The sequence below is a fragment of the Lathamus discolor genome, chromosome 3, assembly GCF_037157495.1.
Source record: "Lathamus discolor isolate bLatDis1 chromosome 3, bLatDis1.hap1, whole genome shotgun sequence".
NCBI lineage: Eukaryota > Metazoa > Chordata > Aves > Psittaciformes > Psittacidae > Lathamus > Lathamus discolor.
In genome coordinates this window covers 4,292,850-4,309,686 of record NC_088886.1, presented here as the reverse complement: position 1 = coordinate 4,309,686, position 16,837 = coordinate 4,292,850, and the positions used below count along the sequence as shown (strand labels likewise).

At 47.0% G+C, this 16,837-nt stretch overlaps 1 protein-coding gene across 10 annotated transcripts in view; it reads left to right on the top strand.

Moving 5' to 3' along the window:
• The window catches only part of NFIA (nuclear factor I A), a 255,928-nt gene that overhangs the window by 998 nt on the left and 238,093 nt on the right, over positions 1-16,837 (top strand). For all 10 annotated transcript variants that reach the window (XM_065673207.1, XM_065673199.1, XM_065673200.1 and 7 more), the window contains exon 2: positions 5,045-5,576. In XM_065673207.1, the coding sequence (XP_065529279.1) occupies positions 5,045-5,576 (532 nt within the window). The remainder of the gene's footprint in view (positions 1-5,044; positions 5,577-16,837) is intronic.

The window sequence follows — 16,837 nt, the reverse complement described above, 5'->3', positions numbered from 1 at the left end:
AGGGACCGGAGCGTGTGTGCGTGTTTGTATGGGGAGGAAGTGGGGGGGACACCCGCAAACTTGTCCCGCGTGTGTCCTACCCCCCCCGGCCCCCCCCGCCACCCTCCCGCCCGCGGATCGGGCCCCCTGCGGGACTCGGCGCAACTTTTGCGGCGGGACGGGGCCGGAGGGGGGGGTGGGGGGGGGGGGGGGGGGGATGTCACTCCGCGGTGCCCCGAATTGCGCGGCCGCGGAGCACCGCTGCACACACACCCACCCCCCCCCACACACCCCCCCGGTCTTTTTCCCCCGCGCTCTGCTGCAGGACGCTAAATTACACACCTTCAATTAGCAGGATATAATGGTTTAACGAGGAAATGCTTTGTGGCGGACTCAAACCCCAGATTATTTCCTCCTGCAGGAGATTTTGACTACATTATTCTTATTAATTTAATTTGAATATTTTCTTTCTCCCGGTGAGAAAGCCTCTCCAGGCTCTTCCCGGCGAGAAAAATGCAGCGAGAAGGGGAGGCAGCTCCCCAAGAGCTGCAAAAGTTTCATCCCCTTCTTCCACCGCCGTCCCCCCCCTCCCTTTTCTGCAGGAGAAAGCCAGAGCGAAGGCACAAAACTCCACCGGGCTTAAAAACCCTCCGTACACTTGATGAAGGGCAGGAGGAAAACGGGAGCGGAGGGAGTTTTGGAGAGGCCGGGATGCGAGCGTGCGTTCCGGCTGGCCCAAAGTTTGCTCCTGGAATTCCAGCTCGGGGAAAATACCTGGGTTTTGTCAGTCGTGCTGGTTGCGGGAGGGCGAGGACCAGGCTGCTTGCAGGGCCGGCCGCGCTCCGCATCGCTCCGCAGCTGCACGGCTGCTGCTGGGGTGCACTAGGCCCAGTTACACATTGAGGACAGCAAAATAAAGCCATGGCTTGAGTGCTCCCCGGCCCCCGGGTTGTGTCGCGTGTGTCCCCCTTTTATTTTAATTAAAATAAGAAAAAATAGGGGAAAAAATAAGGGAGGAAAAAAAAGGCTCCGTCCTTGCACTCAGACCTCGCATTCTTGTTGCACGTTTGGAAAAGTAAGATGAGGATTAGAGGCCTCCTGACAAACTCTCCTCTCCAAAGGATCAATTAGGTGCTTCTGTCATTTTTTAATGGAAAAAAAAGGGACAAGCCCTGAGCAATCACAGCAATTTCCTGGGTTTTTTTTTTCCCGTTTCAGGAGCTTTTATTGATGCGAGTTTTGGGACGGAGATTTCTGGGGTTTTTTTTTGCCTTCTCCTTTTTTTGCGTGTGTGTGTTAAGTTTTGCCTCAGATTTAAAGGGAAGCTTTCGCAAGTGGGTTAGAAAAGGAAAAACAGCCCGAAACGCGAGTTGTGAGCGGTATTTATCCACGCACTGGCACTGCAAAAGGCACGAGCATTTTGTATCATCTGTCAGGAAAAATCTAAACATCGTTCCATTTACATATCTGCTGAAGATCTAGGAAATAGTTGAGGGACACATGCACAGCTCCAAATAGATTTACAAGCAAATGGATTGTAAAATATATATTAACAAGGGGCACTGTAGCTGGCTTCATTTCAAAAGGATCAGCAGAAATATATTGTTTCCAAAGGCTCCTTTGCAGTGTTACATTCTTGCGAGTGCTTTTGGGTCTCTTTCATCGTAGTTGTTTAATTCTGTTTCTTATGTATTTGTTATTCTTTTTTCATACCTTTGCTGGAGAGCGGAAGGGAATCTGGGGGAGAAGCACCACACAATGGTGCGGCCCAAATGTGAGGTGCTGCTTGGAAACAGGCTGCTCTCGGAAAAGAGCTGGAGCCACAAACTTTGGAGAGTAGTGCAATGGGATAAATCATCATCATCATCCTCATCATCAAAAGGAAACTTTTTATTCTTGCTTTCCCAGCTTTCTGGTGCCTTTTCTTTTTAGGTGGCCCATCAAACACCGAGGGGTGGGGGGGGGAAGCAAATGTCTGTATCAAACACTTTGGAAGTTTCCCTTAAAACTAACTTGGGGAGAGGCAAAGATCAGCTCCTTTTCCATCAGTTACTTAAAATCTTGCTGTTTTACAGCGAGCCTGCAGACCAGTCCTTAGCACACTTGCACTGGCACATTCCCCAAAGCTTTTTTTCGGGAAGGGGCCCTATAATAACACTGAAATAAGTAATTGTATTGTGCAGAAAGTGCTCCCCCCCCCCCCCCCACTCTCCCCCCCCCCCCCCCGCTGCTTCCAGCCCAATTTTGTTTGATCAGCCCCGAGTGCTTTTTCTTTCCACTTTGCCTTTGGTAATACCTCGCCGCCGAGGTGGAAGCGGTGGGATTTGGAGTTTACCAGGACACTTGGAAAGTTGGTCTGGTTCTGAGCCATGAACCTTTTCTCCTCGTACACCATTTTGAACAGACACATTGGAGGCTAACACTGTGCACACCTCGCGCGCCGAGCAGCAGTGCCTCTCATTTACTTCAGCCATAGGCTTCACACCACGAAAAGAAAAAAGCACCTTTTTATTTCCCCCCCTTCTCCCTCCCCATGAAGTCTTTCAAAGTGGGTTTTAAATCACTTCTTTCTGGGGGGGTGGTGTGTGTGTGTGTTGTTTCTACCTCCCCTTTCAGGTTCGCATCGTCGCAATCAGCTTTAGCGCAGGTTAAAGCAACTCTCTCTTGGATGGCATCCAGCGTCGAGCCAAAAAAGTCCCGAGCACATGAGATCAGGCAGGACAAAAGCGCTGCTTAAAGCAGGAAAGTTGAAATATTTCAGGATGTACCAGGAACGTGTTTGGAAACGAGGGACGCTCGGAGCGCTCCCCTGGCTCGCTGTGGGTCTGTCGAGCCTCTGCTCTGTGTGTACCTTCACAGATAAACTTCCACTTGACAAAAGGCCCTTTTTTCCCTGGCTCTCCCTGAGTGGCGAAGGGGAAGCACAGGAGGGATCATAAGGGAGGGTTTATTATTTTTAATAGCTTGTAGGGACCTGTAGTTTTTATAGATTTGATTATTTTTTCCTCTCCCCCCCCCTTCCCTTTCCCTGCGAGAGCTGTTTCTGGTGGGTGCGAGCAGCTCCATGTGCTGGATTGTGCCTCCTCTCACTTTTTGAATCTGCCGACTGCAAACTCGCAGCAATCTTTTTTTCTCTCCTTCTCCTTCCCCCCCCCCCCCCCCCCAACTTTATTGAAATTTGAAACTTATCTTTTCCACTCGAGGAGGGAGGGAAAAAAATCAGGAATGTGCCAATCATCGGACTGATTTATTTTGTTTTACCTGCTTCTATTTTAATAAGCATTCATAGTCCTCGCGGTCACTGCCGCTCTGCTGTGCCACAGGGAAATATATTGTGCCATTTTTGGTGGGGTTTAGCAATCTGCGTTGAAAAGAAAAGACGTAAACGCTGTGGTATCACCCATAGATATAAGTCTTTGCAATTCAGGGGGCACTCGGAGTAAGTGCAAGGGGAGCTTTTGGGGAGTCAGCAGCTCTGGAATTACGACAGGATTTTGCTGATGGGTATTTCTGCTATTGATTTCTCAATTTTTCATCGTTTTTGCAAAGGAAATGCAAGGTAAAATAAGGTGTTGGAAGCAAGGAAGATGTCTGCTTTAATAGCAATATTTGCACGACCTGAAATGATTTGGGTCGGAAATGCACTCCATGGGATAATTACAATAAGAAAAGTTAGTTACTGCGAAAAATCCCCAGTGGTGCCTCGCAAGGGTGGGCAGCGGGAGGCTCTGACCTGGCTGGGGGAAACGCTACACGAATGACTCCATTTTTCCCCTCCTGGAGGGCCCAATCCTGAGAAAAGGAGGAACTCGGCCCCTGGAAACAGGGATGTCCCCGGCACGCGGTACTGGATCAGGCCCTACAGGCTGTATATGTTCTTATGTGCAGCCTGGAGTTCAGTCATTCATTTGTTTAGAATAAAACAAGAACTGTGGCCCCAGCGTGTTACAATATGTTTCGATCTCTTGGGCTGATTTATGCAGTACTTTTTGAGGATATATACTATTATTTTATTAAACAAAATTGGGGTGCGTGTGCGTCTTTTCTTGCCATTTCTTTATCGTCGGCACACTTTTAATGGCGATTATTTTTGTGCCAAGGAAGAGAGGTGATCTTTAACTCATCGTTACACAAAGCAAGCAGTGTCTCTGGATGGCCAAACTAACTTTCCAAGCAGGGCATTTAGTTTTATGTCCATAAAAATGCGACACAAAGCATAAAGGGAAAAAATAATAATCCTCTGTGTATTTGCTTAAGTTGTGCTCCGGTTTTCTGTTCCCGTGTTTTACTTTTTTCCCTGTTTATTTTTATTTTATGGAAAGCCTCAGAGTTTGATTTGTCCAAATAAGTCTGAATTTCAGGTTTTCATTTTTTTTCTTTTGAATAAATAGAAATAAAAATAAAAAATAATTCATGAGACTTGCATTTTCCAGGATTTTAGTATTAGGTATTGCCATGTGTGCTGAATAAATCGGCCACGTTGCTTTCTACTCCCTTTACCGCTTAGGAACCGGAGAGAAAACCACCTTTCACTGTATTCGTATATGCCGCTATATTGGTGTTTTACTATACTGCCTGCTGCTATTTCCAAATATATCTTAGGGAAAGTTTCACTATACTTTAGACTTCCCCATACAAACATTGATTGGCATCCAAATGTTTAGGATTTGCCAAATTGGCGGGCATACGCTGGCTACACCGCAAGCAGCGGGGTCAGGGAGAGAGCAAAGGGAGATACGCGATCCGCAAGTGGACTTGCAGCGGAGTTTTTAGCTTTTAACTCATTCTACCTTGTGTTTTTAAAGAGATGTGGGAATTGAGGAGAGGGCCCCATCGCTGCGCCCTCGGTTGAAGTCAGACCCTATTTTCGGGGAGGTGCGAGAAGAGGTTTTGGGTTGACGCGGCGGTGAGGGGTCGGGGTCTGTCAGGAAGGGATGCAAACCCTACAGCCCATAAAACATCCAAACAGCCTCCTAATTCCCACCATCCCGGGAAAGCCCCGTTTCTGGCAGCTTTTTTGTTGATGGTTTCGATGACATCGCCCCTTCTCTGTAACTTTTTGCAGGATGAATTTCATCCCTTCATCGAAGCACTTCTGCCTCACGTCCGAGCGTTTGCGTACACGTGGTTCAACCTGCAAGCCCGAAAAAGAAAATACTTCAAAAAACATGAAAAACGCATGTCAAAAGAGGAAGAGAGAGCCGTGAAGGACGAACTGCTAAGTGAAAAACCCGAGGTAAAGCAAAAATGGGCATCCAGACTTCTGGCAAAGCTCCGGAAAGATATCAGGCCTGAATTTCGGGAGGATTTTGTTCTCACAGTCACAGGAAAAAAGCCTCCGTGTTGCGTTCTTTCCAATCCAGACCAGAAGGGCAAGATGAGAAGAATTGACTGCCTTCGCCAGGCAGATAAGGTCTGGAGGTTGGACCTTGTTATGGTGATTTTATTTAAAGGTATTCCGCTCGAAAGTACTGATGGCGAGCGCCTTGTAAAGTCCCCACAGTGCTCTAACCCCGGGCTGTGCGTACAGCCCCACCATATAGGAGTTTCTGTTAAGGAACTCGATTTATATTTGGCATACTTTGTGCACGCAGCAGGTAAGTGCTTTTCTATACCACCTTCTCCAACTTTTCTGTTTATCTCCGTGCCGGGTGCCGTATCCTCGGTGGCAGCTGCATGAGGTGGGGAGGGAGCAGGGAATGCTGGTTATCGCCCTCCCGGGGCAGTGAAGAGAGTGCCAAGGATGCCAAAACTCTCCCTTCTCACCCATTTGTTTTTTTCTGGTGGGTTTTTAAGGTGCAGCCATGCAAAAGTGGCTCTCGATTTCCCCGGGATAATGGCATTTCGGGTATCTGGCACAGGTGTTATCCTAAATATTGTCCTGGAGGGACTGCAGCCGGACGTGGCTTCCTTCATTATCCCGGTTTGGGAGGAAAGCAGATTTTAATTGATTTTTAAAAAATAAAAGTTTGTCCATGTTATGCACAAAGTAGTCTGAGAGGGCTACAAGTGCCCGAGGCCTGTAGGTCAGGAGTACCACATATCCTTACCCCACGGCGATGGGGAGTGTAAATCCCGCAGGATTGGGCTCGGAGGGAAAGACGAAGACGATCCCTCGATAGCAAACCTAGTCATCAGTTCTGAGCGGCCACAAAACAACCCCAGTGGTAACCCTGTGGGGAAAAGGAGACATATAACCGCCCTAAACCATCACATCTTATACACTTAGAAGCTGAGCAGGTCTTGAAACAAATTCCTGGTTTGATAATATTGTGCTGATGGAGGGGGGGAACTGAACTGGTTTTGCATGTGATGAAAATCTTGGGATCTCCGACTCCAGCGCAAGGTACGCCCTGGCACTCGGTGTGCTCAGAGGATGTGTAGTACGTCGACTGGTTAAAATAATATGCTACTGTAGTTCTCCTGAGTGATTCTATCGCAGAAAAATGTGTGTGTGTGAAGTGCTAGGCCCCGGTTTTCGCGTATGGTATACATAGGTCCTCATGGGTTTCAGCCTTACTTGCAAGTTGAGGGGCTGGAAAACAAGAAGAACGGAGGGAAGAGGAATCGTACGAGTAGAAACCGCTTCTAAACTAACATGTATCAGTAGGAAAACTGAGCAAATTACAGCGCTGGGAGCCTGCATCTCCAACGCCAGCTTCTTCCAGAGGGTCTCGCGGAAAGTTTTGGCTCCCCCAAAGTTTTTCTGCGCGGAGTCCTTGTTGCAATAGGCAGTGTTGGGGCTCTGATTTTGCGGGTGTGATTGGCAATAACGTCCAAGTATCCTCACGGTATTTCCTACAGATAGGCTGCAACATTCACTTTGCACTTCGGTGCGATGCGGTGAATCGTATGGTGCGTTTATGGTGAAGGGGAGGCAGGCAAATATTGTGGGAAATTATTTATTTACTCTGCAGTTTATTACGGAGCACAATGAAGGATGGATTACCAATTAATGGCTAACCAGAGGGAGTTGGGGCTGGAGCATTGTGGGTCTCTTCCCGTTCCATCACCATCCCCGAGGAGACCGGCGACTCGCATCCCTTTTGTCTGCCTCGGTTTCCTCCTCTGCACATCGGAGCGGGGTGATGCATTTAAAGCACTTTGATACCTACTGCTGAAAACACTATTTACTGCTGTATGGCATGTGGGGTTTTATTATTTAGATACATATTTAGTGTCGTACCAGTAAATACTGGGCCGTACTGTGTTTCCCAAGTGCAAAGCAGCCTTTTACGTGGTACAAAAGTTGTTCATAGAAACCAGCGGTCTTGGTTTAGCCTGTGTGTAGGGTCACAAAAATGTAGGATGGGGAGAAAAGGACCATATTCATAGGTACTCTGAGGAGCGTGAAGGGATCCTCTCCCTGTTATAGCAGCCAGGCAATAGACATTATAAAAGTTTGGCATTGTGATAAGGGATATACCATCTTATCAGCACGCTCTTGGCAAAGAGAACCCTTGACAGCGAACTCCTTTATTTCTGCCTTCATCGTCAACAGGCAGCAATTGCACGGATCGCTCTTCAGACTAGATGTTAGCACAAGGCTTAGGCTCGGGTTTTGGGGGTAGATGTGCGGTTTTGTGTGAGCAGCGACCGCGCCGCGTCGCGTTTTCGGCCGTTGTTTGCTGATGGCACGCATCGCATTGTGCTCTTAATGCAGTAGCGTGTGCTGGCGTATTCCCTGCTAAACCTCACCGGGGAGGGGGACAAAATGATTTTTAGGAGGTAGCGCAGCATGGTCGCTGTCTCTATCGCTTCACAGAGGTGTATCTAAAGCCTCCCGTGTAGGCTACCTCCTTTTTTCCCCCCATTTTTCCCCTTTTTTCCCCCCCCTCCGATGTTTCCCAGCAGTCTTTGTTACACCTGAACATTGGCCAAGTTGACAGCCATTGGTTCCCGCAGACCCGCAGTAATGGCAGCTTGTGCCGGGTGCGCAACAGGAAAATTACAAAAGAAAAGGGGAAAAATATTAAGGGATCCTTTGTCTCCATCGGGCCTCGCTCCCCAAACGTATGGACCGCTTCGGTATAAGGAGGAAGTCGCCAGCGCAAATATTAGGTAGGCTGGTCAACCTACGTATAGCGGATTTGACAAGCATCTGCTATAGTACAGAAGATTTGTAAACACTAAACAATGTTTTTACCTCCTTAAAAGTTTTGAGAAGTTGCCAGTATTGGCAGGAGGCACAGACTCCGAAACGTGCTTGAAGATACGTGCCAAAACCATTGTGACCTTTTCACCCATAGTGCTCGCTTCTCTTTTTCTTGTGTTTTTATTCTTCCCCTCTCTACTCTTCTTCTTTTTTTTTTCGGGGGGAAGCATTCTCTTCCAAGATGCCCTTATTCGAGTTGACTTCGGCAGCAAGATGCCCCTTTCCTTCTAAACATGTACGATAATTATTGCTTTGAATCCATGCTTTTTCTTCAGTAGGCACTATCATCTGTAAGGGAACACATGTGCACGGATTTAAATAGTGCTTCTTACAAAGCTACTGAAATCAATTATTCTCTTTAAGAACTGGCTGGAAAGAGAAAACAAAAATATGCAAATAGGAAAACTACATGTCCTTTTTGTTAAAAAGTAAAAAAAAAAATAAAATAAAAATGAGATGAAAGGAAAGGAAGATCGGTGTTTGGTGAATTAGAGGTTGACCAAAAAATGGATTGAAATCTAGAGTATTGCTCTCAGTTTGCAGTTTCTAATCTGCTTAACTAAAAGCAGGCGGCATTTTCATACCCTGAACTTAGGCTGTCTTTTTAGTTTTCACTTATTCTGCGCTTGTATCAAATGACAAGTTGGAAACCATTGTGGCAAACCGTTTTCTTTGTGGGAGTCAAACAGTAAAGCTAATTTATGACCAGTCCTTTACCAGATGATCTGTATCAGAATCTACAATATACTAGGCACGTGGCAAGGTCACAATTTAAGTTGTTAAGGTCACAACCTTAGCCACCAGGCATTTGACCTTTTAGATAAAGTTAACCTTTGTTCATTAGTAGGCACTCAACCGAGAACTTTCTGGAGTTTTTTACTGCTTTGGAGTTCCTTCTGCTAATGTGATCAGATGGGAGAATGGATTCGCAATGGAAGTAGTTAAATTTGGTGAGAGGTCAGAGTTTTTTGAGGCTTCTGCAGTGGATGAAGCTGGGCGGCTGGCCGGGAGGCGATGCTGCAATGCCCGGATTGGTGTTTTGGATAGCCATCCTTACGCGCTTTGGGTGAGAATTAAGCTAGCGAGGTATTTGTGGCAGAGAAGATCTTTTAACCTTTCAGGAGGACGTTTAAAATTCCCAATTTTAAGGAAAATCCGCGGGTCGGGTTTTATTGACACGAGCTCGTTTTGCTATTGGTGTTTGGAACAGAAGCCAGCGAAGATGCGAGAAGTCAGCCTTATTTCTGCACCTCTGAAAATTTACTTAGTGACTGCATGTGCTTTATGGCTAATTGCCTGGGCAATAGTATATAGCACATGACCTTGAACTTTAAGCAGACCCATTTTACGTTCTATCACTGGATATAAAATATTTCCACTTGAACCACTGCAAAAGAGCTATCAGCGGGTATAACCCAAAGATTGGTTAATGCAGGAAGCGGCTGCAGATAGCCAAAATACCCATGGAGGTATTGGGGAGTCCAAAAGGTACACACAGGGCTTTGCGTTGTAATCTTTTAGTACAATTGGTATTGATTGTTGCTGCATTAATCCTGTTAATAGCCGCAGCCGGCCTGGCGTGTTGCAGGGATGTGAGAGGTGTCCTGACAATACTGTACATCACCAAAAGAGCTGTCGCAGCGTCTTGAACTCCTGAGAGCTGCGGAGCAAAAGAGGAGCGCTCGACGGTCGAAACTATTGCTGGCTCCTATAGAAGCACACACACCATATTGTTTGCTTAATTACGCCGTAGCGAAGGCTCGGTTTTAATTATTTAGCTGACTTTCCCGCTTTGCTGTGATACCACATTTATTATTTAATTTAAAATCAAAAGGGCCCCGCCACTGTTAGGTTTTGATGCATTTTACTTTTGTTTTGGCTACGTTATTGTCATTCCATCGTACAGTAATCCAGATAGCCGTGATATGCAGATTGGCCAGATGGTCATGTTAACAGATTGAGAACCTACTTCCCACTGCTAAAGAGCAGGTGTAAGATCAGTGGGCTTTTCCCCCCCCTCCCCATCCTTTCCTCCCAAGTTTCAACCAAAATGCTCTTTAGACAGCTCATAATGGTAGTTAAAAAGGGGCACAATTCAAATGGTGTTTGTTCAGTGGAGATAATATGTAGTATATGTGTTGCTTTTGCACATATCTAAAGACTTTTAAGCCATCCGTCACATTCCCTCCATACATAAAAAATCTACTCGCAGCCCATGGCTGTTCCAGCGTACATCCAAAACGCTCCTTAAAGTTTTGTTTGTGATGTTAAGAGTTCTTACACATTTCTACAGCCAGATTACACTTACTCAGCCAGCTTCGCAGCAGGTATTTCATGCGCTTTCCCTGTCCAGCGCTCCCTGCGCATGCCAAGGGGAACCTGCGAAGCTCGGTTTCAGCTGAGGTTTTAATGTTTGGGGCTCAGAGGGGCTGAGGTTTTCTCCTACATTAATTTTTGCCATAGTAAGACGTGTAGTTCTAAAGGCAAAAGTGAAACGAAGACATCTCTCTGTGTTTCTCAAGGAATACCAGGAGAAGGCAGATTTTGCGTTGCTTTAGCCTTAGTAAAGGTGCCCATAAAAAGTCAGGGGTGGGAGCCTGGGTCTGTATCTTAGTTGGGAGAGGTGGGGAAATGACAGCTACAGCTCGATACCCCAAATTTCAAGCACCCGCCTATCACGTTTGTGCACGAAACACCGTGATCCACACACCCTATGTGGTGCACAGAGATATCTCCATCTATCGATGCTCCCCGCTTTGGGAGCGGGACTGGGTGTTCTCTGGAGCGTGAGCAGGGCGGTAGCTGACAGAAGCAGGATTTAGGTGGGACAACTGCTCTCCCCGCGCGGTTGTAACTGAGCCGGCGAGTATCCGTGATAATTCAGATACTAACTGGTGCGGCACTCGGGACGGTCTGCTCTATCACGAACCCCTGGCAGGAGTTCAGTCATGTGGTTTAGCTTTCCCTTTTCTCCAACAACAACAACAGCAACAACAAATAAACACGGGATAAAGCCGTATTTCATGTGCCCAGGATGTTTTCCAGGTGATGGGTTCGGCCGCTGTAAGGGTGCGTTATTTCCATACCTCCCTGCCCCGGTGGGCTTTGAGGTGCAGGAGCAGGAGAAGCCTTTGAATGGTAAGAAAGTTGCCCAACGCTGCTGGCTTTTCTACAAGTGACTGCACTTTTATATTTCCCTTCTTTTCCACCCAATGATGAATAGCATTAATTTAGATCTATTTAAGGCGAGTGTGGGAGAAACCACAATCTTTGTTGTGGTCACTGCTGTACACAGCGGGGCTGAATGTTTCTCTTGGTTGAGGCCTCAAAGCTGAATCTGGAGAACCCAAAACATCGTGTCAGCTTTTCAAACCCTTCAAAGAGACAGTGGAATCCTAATTGTGCCTAAAACCCGCTACTTATTACTACAGTTATGCATTTTCTCCCCATTCGGATGTAATGGAAAGGGCATCCCTCACTTTCCATGCCTTGAGCTTCTTCTCAGTTCCTCCTCCTCCCCTCGATGCTTCAGGTTCAGGCACCGGCAGAGGCTTTTGCAACCAGCAAATAAACCCCAGCCCTGTGCTCTGTAAACTCTCAACTCCTCCGCAAAAGCCTGTGCTTTGCCACACACATCCCAAAGTTGGATCCTCCGGGGCTTGGGACCTGCTTTTGGGGCAGCCTTGATGGGAGCCGCGGGTCCAGCTCTGCCCCTGCTCCCCTTCCACACAGGCAAGGGCTGGAGCTGCTGATTAAATTACAGGCTGCAAATTCAGGGCAAATTATTTTAGCCTCCTAACAGCAGCCGACCTTGAAGGTTTCCTTACGGCAGCGAGGGCTCTCGGTAGATAAGAGTTGTCGGTGGACTAAAATTCATTTTAATCACTTTGGGTTTTCCGTTCATGTGATGCTCTTTGCTCATTTCGGCTTTGCTGAGTGTGAATTATCACCTCCATTATTGTAGGCCACCAAAAAGCCCGGCTGGGATCACCACATGGGTCATGGTGCCCGTGATGTGTGGGGCAGTTTGATCCCAGCAAGTTCTTTGGGGGGGGTTGCAGCGTTTTATGCCCAGTTGCCAGGGCTCATCCCCTCATCACAGTGTAATTAATTTTGGAGAGATAACAGCGTATTTATATATTTTTTGGAAGTGTTTCTAGCCAGAGTCGCTCCACGTCCTCACCCAGGGGACGGATGATGCTCAGCCCCATGCATGGCACGTTGGAGGAGGACGTGGCTGCCATAGAGCGAGCGAATTCGGGCTGGATTTGTAGCCGCTGCCTGTAAAATCCATGAGGGCCGAGGGCCTCCATTTTGTGTGCCAGGCTCTCACGTGCGAGTGCAAAATGGAGAGCGGCACAGTTGAGTTTTGCCTATCGTGAAGCGTGTAGGCAACGTTGCCCGCGGTCCCTGCACCACCGCAGCGCACACAGACACACAGCAAGGCCCAGGAAGGGATATCCTGAGCTTATACATCCATTAGCTCCTCCTAAGAGTGTCTCAGTCTCTTCTTTGGATCCTTAATATCCATTCTCCCGGTCCAAGTGCTATCCCGGTGTCACGGAGAGCCGGCACATTGGCACTCGGGCCGGTACGATGGGCCCCGGGGAGTCATTCCCGCTTCCCGGCGGGCTTCGGTCCACATCAGTGCCATTAGATTAGCGAGATAAAAATCAAGACGGGTTTAATGACACACTCGTCTGAAAGTTTCCTGGACTTTATTGTTCATAACTTGGACCCGAGTCGGGTTATTTACACAGGAGGATTAAAAAGCTGCAAACAACTGTGTGATTTTCAGGGGCTGAAGGCAATTAGCATGTGTGGGTAGGAGGATACACTGTGTGTCTGCGTTCCTTTAACATATAAATCACAGTTATTTAATTATGTTTTGAGAGGGCAGATTTAAGGATATACTGCAAAATGCATTACCTATTATCCCAACACCATAATCTTATTAACCTTGCTTTCTACTTTTTAATTTTATTGTGCACCCTGTACCACTCTTACGATATCAAAAATAATTACTTGGAGGATACATGATGTCAGAGGTCCGATATGACATTTATCTTCACAAGTGAGGAGACGGCTATCTCGTGCTTTGCATAGCAGCACGGCAGGCATCCCAGACCACGCTGGGGAAAGGAAGCAAAGAGAAGTATCACTAGATGCCGTTTAATGTATATAAGCAGGTTTGTATTGTAGCCGAGGGCTGGCTTGACCAAACTTGATGCCATTCCATATCCACAAGCCTCCCGCAATAGAAAAGCTGAGTGTTTTACTCACACGTGCCATATAACTCCCCTAGGTGAGCCAACATTTCAAGGCGGCTCCATACATCCATCTCCGATGGATCTCCTGTTAAACCCTGCATTCTCCGTCCCATCCCTGCTCAGGGCAGTGCCTCCCTCTCTCTCCTTATTTTTGATCCATCTCTCCTCATGTTTGATATGTGTTGATATTTCCCCCTTTATTTTGTGAGGAATGGGTGAGGGTGATGGGTGAGGGGAAACAAACGCCATAATAATATCCCTTTTCAGAAGAATATAGTTTAATTTTGTGTGTGCGTGCAGCAGCTGCCATTGGCAAGCTGTCGTCTTTGTTGCCATGGGCTTTTTTTTCCTCTTTTTTTTCCTCTTTGCATGCGTGCCAGAACATGATTGGATGTTTCAGCATGTTCATGTTTTGGGGTGAGATATATCTGTAGCGAAGCACACAATCATCATGGGGTTGGTGGGTATCCAAGGCGGGGTTACTCAGCCAGGTGAGCTGAGAGTGGTGCGAGTGTGGTACCTGGTGGTTGTGCGGTCGATGAGATAAAACTCGCTGGTGCCATGGGTTTTTTGATGATGTAAAAAGGTTGTTTGAAAGCATCACAGGAGAGTGTATCGCTGAGGTCTCCTCTAGCAAGACACCATAGAGAGCAGCAGGAAGCCCCCGGTGTTACCAGTCAGTGGGTTTCTCCTGCCCATCTCACTCGGCCTGGTGTACACATCCCATGGCAAGTTGTCTCCATCCCTGGCTCCCACTTACGCCATGAGCTGGATGGTAGCACCGGTGAGTTTGTGCTGCTTGAGCCCTGGTGATGCACAGGCTCCAGGCAGGGCTGGTGGATGGAGCACACCTTCCATGGGCCCTAAAGCTAATGCTGCATCACCCATGAGAGCTGAAGGTGACAGCAAATCCTCCGGACCTGCCACTTAGCCCTGGCCACAGAGGTGTAGTTAGTGTTTGTTCTGCTTCTTCGTTGCATCCATTCATCATATTCATAGTATGCTCATAGCATCAGTATCTAAACAAAGTCTAAACGTGTTTCGCACTGGCCTCTGTGCTGCACATCTCATCCCAGCCACTGTTGCTGCACATTAAGTTGGACTCGATCGTAAAGGTCTTTCCAACATAAATGCTTCTAAGTAACAGATGATGGTCTAAGTAACAGGAGCCCAGGAAACCCACCATGGAGCTGCAGGGATCATTACTAGGTGCAAAATACATTTCCGAACTTGGGAAAAACATTTCATAGGGAGGCATTTCCATCATCCCTCGTGGGCTCGGACTAGTCCTAAACCAGCAAGCAGAAAGTTTGCAGGGCGAGCGCAGGCACCGTGCACAATCTGCTCATGGTATCAGGAGAAAGAAAGGATGAAGAATTACACGTAAAGTGTTGAGACAGCCTCATTCATGTTCTATTTTCCTGTGTCTACAGATTTAGCCTTGTGTGTGAGGGGCAGATAATGAGCAGTGTGAGCTTTGTAATAAACATCGCGTCTGGTTACATTACCATTTTTGTGTTTAAAGCCAGTATGTGTGTTACAAAATACCTTGTGATGCACTGAAAGACCAGGGATGAGCCCCTGCAAAGGTATCTAAAGGCAAGTTAAATAGTTGTTCCGATTGTTGTCAAAATGAGCAGTTACTGGAGATTCTAATGCAGAAATACATTGTCAATCAGACTTCATCCTAAGGATATTCGCTTGGAATTTTGTCTGATCTTTTTACCCAATGAAGTTTTAATTTGAGATGGAAGAAAACAGCCAAATCCCTGAGTGATGCTGGAAACTTAGGGCAAAATTTAAATGTAATTCAGTTCTTCTTTTCTTTTAAGGCAAAGTAGTTTCAAGTAAATCAGAAGAATGAATTCTTTGTATCGGGATGCTTTTCTCAAGCCCAGCTATTGTTGGGATCCCTTTTAGGGAGGATAGCCACTGCAATGCTTTTATTGTGTGATGGCAAGGACTTTTCCTGACATAATGAGGACTTCATTAAAAATAGCCAACAAACCTATTTACGTTTGTTTCTGTGTTAAAAAGTAAAAAGTAGTTGTTGCTTGGCTAAAAAGTAAATCCCGCATCATTGTATTTGAAAGCTTCACCAGCGGCTTGCCTGGCTGGGGGAGGATCGGCCTCAATAGTGGCTCGCAGGTTGGGTATTGCTGGAAAAGTTGGGAAGAACACAAGGCAGTCAGATAAGAAGTGGGATTTTTGTGGTAAAGGCCTTTTTTTTTCCTGTAGAGGACATCAGCTTCAAAAATGCAGTTAGAAACACCCAGCCACGGAGCTCAAATGCCTTTTGGGGATGCAGACTTGCACCTCAGAAGTGCATCTTCAAGGTGCATGTTCTTTGTAATGTGGATATGTGAGTGTGATATATAGGCAAAATAATATGCTCGGTGCCCACTTGAAACATGGACATTGGTTTTTTTCTGGTCAAAAGCTGGAGGTCAAAATCGTGATGGGAACTGAGAGTGAACCGGTTGTTTTCCACATACATGGTCTTTAATAATAAACTCCCATCTAAAAACATGAGATGTGTCTCATCAACGAGCAGTCCCATGACATGAAGTTGTCTGCCCGTGGGATGAGGATGACACGAGCAGGGTCCCTGTCCCACACGGAGCTGGGTTATCTGCGGCAGTCCCATATGGTGCGGAGCTAAGGGCAGTTTGTGTGCTGCAGGGTGGGATGCGCACACCTCCCTGCAGTGGGATGCCGTGGGCATGGCCCTGGAGAAAACAAGTATATTGAGTTTTCATTCTTGAAGGTTTTCTACGGAATGGGTTGCTAAGAAACTTCCACTTTTCTCCCTGTTCCTGGCTGGATCTCTCCCTGTTACTGCCATTTGTAAGAGGTTTCTTTTGCCAGGGCTTGCAGCTGAGTTATCCTCAGTTATCCTTCATCTCCGCTGCAGGCCACTGAGCTTGTGCGGTCCAGCCCGGCTCGGGGTTCCAGCAGGAGGGATGGGATTAGGGAAGGCATGAGCACCAGCGATGCAAAGCCAGGACACGCTTGGAAAACACACTTTTTGGAAAGAGTGAAATGAGTCAGAGTTAGAAAAGAAAATGGGATGTTTCTGTCCATGCGGTTTTGAAACAGAGGGCAGTGATATCTTTGAGTCGATAAATGTGCTTTAAAAGCCTCACAAAACTTTGCCTGGCTGCACAAGCAGTATCTACTATTAATACTATTTCCTCATTAAAAGGGATGAAGCATTTCTCAGGCAGTCTCGCTCATGTAGCTCATCCTTTGAACAAGCTTTGCCTACCTTAGCAACTTCAGGGAACTTTCCAGCTCCGTGCTGGGGCCGCTGGCGCGGCTCGAGGACGGGTCAGTGGCCACGGAGGCATTTAACATTTTAATTGCCTCCTATCCCGATTGCTGCGATGACCTGTTTGTTTGGATTATATCTCTTTTTCATATTTAAAAAAAA